The sequence below is a fragment of the Lactuca virosa genome, chromosome 9 (assembly GCF_052849685.1).
Source record: "Lactuca virosa cultivar CGN04683 chromosome 9, Lactuca_virosa_CGN04683_v6, whole genome shotgun sequence".
Lineage (NCBI taxonomy): Eukaryota > Viridiplantae > Streptophyta > Magnoliopsida > Asterales > Asteraceae > Lactuca > Lactuca virosa.
The window spans coordinates 95175022-95181442 of NC_136434.1; the positions used below are offsets into that span (position 1 = coordinate 95175022).

Below are 6421 nucleotides of genomic sequence, written 5' to 3' on the forward strand. Positions count from 1 at the left end.
TTTCTTACTATTATTGTAGAATGTTTCTGAATGTTTCTGAGGTTGAAAATGGTTCATAAGCATATTATCTTGTTTATTGGATTATGGTTTACTGGTTATTTGTATAATGTTGTTTTACTCATAAGTTAGATAGAAACTGTGGCTCAAATTCAATGTGTATGTTTGGGTGAAATGGGTCACCGTGTATGTAGAAAAAGGTAAAAATTTCATATAGTTATACATCTTTGTGTATTTTCGTATGTATTAATGTATAGGCAATTGTTCCCATCTCTCATTTTCATGAGAACCAATAATAAAATTTCTCATTGACAAGAAAACTTGAAGATAGATAAGATAGGTCTGTTATTAAAAGAAAACTGTTTATCTAAATTAACAAAAAAACCAAATATTAATATGTCAGTCAATTAATCCTAAAAATATATATAGACGTAACGTACGTAGAAAAATTATAAATTCCTAAAATCATAAGGAGAGCTTAAACCCAAATTCTCCTTGTTGCTTCACCGGCGAAGAATGTATCAAGTTCCGGTGGATGGAAATACCCGACCTTCGACTGCTCCCGCTTCTTCCGGCGGACTGCCGCCTTCTTTCTGGGTGGAGGTGGGCACTCTGTTGCAACCGGAATTCGACTTTCCTGCTGCTTCGGCGTCGTGCATTCTTCTTCCATATAATTGCGAAAAATCAACAAAACTGGATCGTGAATACGTAGGGTGGAGTATGCAGTGGTAGTGTATTGTGTTTGTGTACACTGAATCGATCGAGATCGTAATTTATTGTTTGGAATGTTTGGGTAAGAAGTAGAAGTGGGGATGTCGGGAGGAAAGTGGGAGGAAGAACACTTAGTTGACTGTGATTTGAAAATCATAGTCACCGACTCACCGGTCTTTTGAGAAGGAGAGAGAGGCGGCATGGTGACCTGACCAAGTCAAACACGGCTCCTTTCACATCCGTGTTGTGTTTCTTAATTTGTAAAGTATAACAGTAAATTATATAACAGTAAATTATATAAGTTGTTCATTGTTGTTTAGTATTTTGATTTGGTTTTAATTATTTTATTAGTACAAATTGCAAAAAGTAATCCTCCTTAATAAACGAAGGTTTTTTTTGAGTTTTGACACTTGTAATTTTGTGGTATTTTTGAAATAAATATTATCCACTTGTCAATTTTTGGTTTGTTTCAATTTTTAAAATTAAAGTCATATATTTATATATGTAAAGTATTAAATATTAAATTGCAATAAATATCTTTATTATTTTCTTATTTTAAAGTTCTATATTAAAAAATATTTTCTATTTACACTTTAATGTTTAATCTTTTTTTAAATCAACCCGTGTAATACACGAGTCTCACACTAGTAAGATATATTTTCAATATCTTATTATTGATGTTAGGAGTCTATTTTTGTCATTAATGTTACATGCTCCCGTTTCTTTGTGTATTTAAGAACATTTTTATGATTTTATATGATTTATGTATTTTTTATAAATATTAATTAGTTTTTTAAGAGATCCATTTATAAATTTATATTTATATAACCTAATAAATCAGTTACCTCATTAAAAATTTAATATAAGAATATAACCCTTACTTACTTGCCCATAAATAACTATATAAAGCGAACACAACTAAAAATCCATTTTATAAATTCGGAATTTCTAACAGAAATTATGTACGCGGATACCCAAACATGAAACATCCACATATAACAATTACAAAATCCTAAAATAGCATAATTAAAAATGCTCTAGTTACAAATTCACATAGGACACAACTCATATTACATGATTGTTTTGATGTTTAAAGACATATTTGTAGCTCATTGTACATCAAGGTCTGGGTGGTGTAGTCGGTTATCACGCTAGTCTCACACACTAGAGGTCCCCGGTTCGAACCCGGGCTCAGACATATTGTTATTTTTAACGTATTTTTTTGATTATTTATTTACTCTTGCTTGCTCAAATGACAAATCAAACCTGTACTTGAAGTAATTGGGTATTCTTCCTTCCTTCGTTTGATTGTTTTCCTCGCTTTTTGTCTGCGGATTCGTAATCAGATATTTTGAGATTCATTCATTCGCTCGATCGACCAACACGAACACGAGCCAACGAAATGGATTGGGGAACTGTAACAACAGAAGATCTGATCGAAGCGCTTAGGGAAGTCGATTGGTCATCACCTCCTCGTCCTCTCAACGAATTTTTTTCCAGATTCACCGTCCCTCGTTCCTCTAGCAAATGGAACAGTCGCCTCAAGTGTAATCTCTACTAGTACGTTCTTATCTTCCTCTAGTTCCTTCCGTTCTGTTCAATCGTATCTGAATTATATGTTCTATTCACTGATTGTTGAGTTGTTGATTTGATTTTGCGGACAATCAAGATTAAAATTAGAATTCATGGATTAGTATAATTAAACCCTAAATTCTAATACGTTTCGTTTGAAACTTTGGTTTACTTCGTATATGTTACTTTGGCAATCGCCGATTGTTGTATGAATATATCATCTGTCAGCCCTAACTTTGGTTTTATAACATCTGTTGTGACTTACTAAACTAATTCAAGTTAGGTTCTTGTTAGTTTTGCAGCTTACGTATGATGATTTTTCCTGAATTGAGATGCTCTGTTAACTTTGCTGAAATTATCTGGTGCCTAAGCATTTGTTGCTTTTAAGTCTAGATGCATCTGAAATTTGGGGATTGAAAAAACCAAATAAACCTAGATTTGCAAGTTCTGACATGTCTTATTAGTTTTGTGGCTTATGTGTATGCTCTTTCTTTGAAAATGTGTTTTCCCTTGGTTATAAGCAGGTTTAACATTTTTATGCTTTTTGCAGCTACCGGACAAATTACTTCATCATGATTGTTTTCATTCTTGGTAAGCTAATTGAAATTTATTGAAGGTTCATTTCCTGTGAAGTTTTTGATAATTCTCCATATATATATAGATGACAATCTTGAATTTTGTTAACTGCAGGATTAGGATTTATCAGGAGGCCATTTGCTATAGTTGCTGCCATGTTGACTGCTCTTACTATAGCTTTCTTAAATGACAGGTACGCTGCTATGTACCTATACTATTATGCATGTTGAATTGCTAATATCTTTGGTGATAGCTAGATATATTTGACTGCTGTATACTTTATGCGACTATTGCCACTGGGATTCTTTAAGAGAATTGCACAAACTTTTGGCTTCACTTTTATCTATGGTCTGCAAATATTTTGTCAATAAAATATATGTATTTAATAACAGCTTCCATTAATACCCATGCTGCTACAAAACTTGTTGTTGGGAAGGGGTAGGGATTGTTGCTTTATAAATTTTCTGAGTAATTGTTTCTATGCCTTAAGCCTTAGTGATTAAGAGTGTAAGTTTGTAACATTAGAGTAATAAGAAATTGTATATAAGATATCTATTAGTGTTGATCTTTATCATCTTTAGGATTATTAGTAATTTTATTGTTGGTATACCACTTTCTATCCAAAAAAGAACCTTTTTCTCTTTATTGTAAAATGTTATTCAAGTTTTCTGAGCACTGGTTTACAGCTTTGCAGGGACATTTAGTGAAAAGGTGACTAGAACTGTGAGGCGGTTTTCTCCACACATGGCAGCAAAAATGAGACCTCCACTAACGTGAGCTTTTTCCTTATTTGCCTCAGTTTTTCTTTTTTAATATAATTTAAATAACACTTCTTACATTTGTGTCTTTACATCTACAGACCTGTTATTCGTGGGCGCCCTTCTTCTAAGAGAACAATTTATATATGTGGAAAACCTCGTTGGGTGTGTGTTTCATTATTCTCTGCTGGTATGTCAAACACTTTTAATTCTTTCTTTTTAACCAAAAAAGATTAAACAAAAAAAGGATTGAATTTTATCCCCAAATGGTACCTAACCTAGTACTTGTTTGTTTTTATTCAATGCAGCGAGTTTCTTTGTTTGGTTTATTTCTTGTGGGCTCTTGACTTTGCTATGGGCATGCGCCATCGGCCTTCTTGGTAATTTCCATACTCTTTGTTCTTGTTATTTATTTGTTAATACTGTGTTTGACATGTACTGTGTAACAAACGAGGTCCGGTTTTCTAATTGCTAACAATTCCATGTGAAATTTTATTGTCAGCAACGGTGTTGCATGCAAGCTTTCGGACACCCAATTTGAAAGCTCGTCTGAATACATTCCGTGAGGAATTCCGTGCAGTTTGGCGCAATTATAGCGAACTGTAGGTGTGTGTAGATTCATGTGCTTACTTACTACTACTACTACTACTACTCTTTATTTCAGTTTTGAGGATCCTCATGTTTTAGTTGTTATGGAGTTTTACACCATGTGTTCTTTTATGTTAATAATATTTCGTAATTGGAAGCCTTTTTACACGTTGTATTTGCTGCCTTTTGCATTTGAAATGTTTCATGTATGCTTTCATTGTTGTTTTTCTTTGAAAATGAAAATTGGAATCATTTCTCATTACTTGAAAAAGGCTGACCGTACAAATATATACAAGAGAGAGTACCAGATAACCACTCTCTAACTAATCACTAACTATAGTTACATATCTAACGGTAATAAAAGTCAACTAGAGTCAAACTGGTTATTACACCAATACCCCCCCTCAAGTTGGAGGAGGATGATCAATCATACCCAACTTGAAAACTGCTTCACCATGAAAACTGCTTCACCATGATCAGAACCAGATAATACTTTGGTTAGAATATCAGCTGGTTGTTGCTTGGTAGAAATGTGACTCAAGGAAATCAATCCACCTTGTAATTTCTCACGAACGAAATGGCAATCAAGCTCGATATGTTTGGTGCGTTCATGAAATACTGGGTTCTTGGCGATGTAGATTGCAGCCATATTATCACAACGAAGAGGAATAGGGGTAATTTCGGAAATATCAAATTCTGCAAGTAATCGACTCAGCCAAGCTAACTCAGAACATACACGACGCATGGATCGATATTCTGCTTCAGCAGATGAAAGAGAAACAGTGGCTTGCTTCTTTGACTTCCAAGAAATAGGACTTCCCCCATAGTGATGAAATATCCACTTACAGATCGACGAGTGGTTGGGCATGCTGCCCAATCTGAATCGCAAAAAGCCTCAAGCTTGAAATCTGGCTTGTTGTTTAAAAGAAGACCTTTATGAATTGTATTTTGCAAATAATGCAAAACATGAATAGCTGCATCCATATGACTCTGACATGGTGAACTGTTGAATTGACTAAGAAATTGAACTATGAAAGCAATGTCAGGTCTAGTGTGTAACAAGAAATTAAGCTTTCCTGTTAATTGTCGATATTTAGTAGGATCAAGAAGAGGATTTTCTTTGTTGTAAAGTGGTTTAAGTTTGCTAGGAAGTGGAGATGTAATATGATTGGAAGAATGAATAGAGTAATTATCCAATAATTCCTTGATGTATTTATGTTGATGCATTATGATACCATCATTGGTATGAATAAATTCCAATCCCAAAAAGAAGTTTATAATTCCCAAATCCTTGATTTGAAAACGGTGATGAAGAAGTCTTTGTAAATCAAGAATTTCCTTTTCATTGTTACCGGTAACCAAAACATCATGAACGTATACAGCAACAATAACAATGGATGCACCATTTTTCTTTGTGAACAAAGAATGATCATTTTTAGATCGAATGAAGCCTTTGTCATGTAAAGTCGATGACAATTTGTCATACTATTGACGTGAAGCTTGCTTTAGTCCATACAATGACTTTTTCAACTTACAAACCATTGAAGAAGAAGATGTATCCATGCCAGGTTTAACTTCATATAAACATCCTCATGTAAATCTCCGTGAAGAAAAGCATTATTCACGTCAAATTGATGAATTTTCCACTCTTTCTTCACTGCAAGATTGATCAAACATCTGACAGTATTAAACTTGATAACAGGAGAAAATGTTTCATGGAAATCAATACCCTCCTTCTGTGTAAAACCCTTTGCCACAAGACGAGCTTTATATCGCTCAACTGATCCATTTGCTCTGTATTTTACTTTATATACCCACTTACATGAAATGGGTCTTTTGCCTTTTGGGAGTGGAACAATATCCCAAGTATGATTTGCATGTAAAGCTTCAAATTCCTTTTTCATTGCTTCTTCCCATAGCTCATTCCCTTTAGCTTGATGATAAAATTGAGGTTCAACGACTTTAGATTGAACATTGAAAGCCAAAAAATCAACTTGATTGATGAAATGATCACATGAAACTTCATCAGGAATGAAATAATTTGTAATAGTATGACTACAATCATCAAAAGAATCACTATGTGAATGAACATTATTGCAAATGTAATCATTAAGATGGGAAGGCCTGATAGATACTCTGGATGTCCTTCTTAATTGACCTTGATCATTGTGTTGTTGTGGAACATGATCAGGTGAAACAGATGGCATTGGCATCAGATC

At 33.9% G+C, this 6421-nt stretch overlaps 2 protein-coding genes and 1 non-coding gene across 3 annotated transcripts; 2 read left to right on the plus strand and 1 right to left on the minus strand.

The window, feature by feature from the left end:
- Window positions 1–325: 325 nt before the first annotated feature.
- Window positions 326–832, minus strand: LOC145136171 (cyclin-dependent protein kinase inhibitor SMR4-like). Its single transcript, XM_079070352.1, has one exon. The coding sequence runs from the start codon at window positions 665–667 to the stop codon at window positions 476–478; it is 192 nt and encodes a 63-aa protein (XP_078926478.1). The 5' UTR covers window positions 668–832; the 3' UTR covers window positions 326–475.
- Window positions 833–1832: 1000 nt separating this feature from the next.
- Window positions 1833–1906, plus strand: TRNAV-CAC (transfer RNA valine (anticodon CAC)). The gene has a single exon. It is a non-coding gene; the product is annotated as a tRNA-Val (tRNA).
- A 57-nt stretch (window positions 1907–1963) lies between these two features.
- On the plus strand, window positions 1964–4377 carry LOC145141415 (PRA1 family protein A1-like). Its single transcript, XM_079074713.1, has 7 exons — window positions 1964–2268; window positions 2831–2871; window positions 2971–3049; window positions 3543–3629; window positions 3716–3804; window positions 3923–3994; window positions 4117–4377. Exons 1-7 carry the CDS (start codon window positions 2111–2113, stop codon window positions 4218–4220), a joined length of 630 nt encoding a protein of 209 aa, XP_078930839.1. The 5' UTR covers window positions 1964–2110; the 3' UTR covers window positions 4221–4377.
- Window positions 4378–6421: the final 2044 nt, after the last annotated feature.

What these genes read in the sequence shown, in the direction of transcription:
- LOC145136171 (XM_079070352.1), bottom strand. Translation starts at nt 667, where the DNA reads ATGGAAGAAGAATGCACGACGCCGAAGCAGCAGGAAAGTCGAATTCCG.
- LOC145141415 (XM_079074713.1), top strand. Translation starts at nt 2,111, where the DNA reads ATGGATTGGGGAACTGTAACAACAGAAGATCTGATCGAAGCGCTTAGG. An exon ending in CTCAAGTGTAATCTCTACTA is followed by an intron (nt 2,269 to 2,830) that starts GTACGTTCTTAT and finishes TGCTTTTTGCAG; the next exon opens with CTACCGGACAAATTACTTCA. An exon ending in TGTTTCATTATTCTCTGCTG is followed by an intron (nt 3,805 to 3,922) that starts GTATGTCAAACA and finishes TATTCAATGCAG; the next exon opens with CGAGTTTCTTTGTTTGGTTT.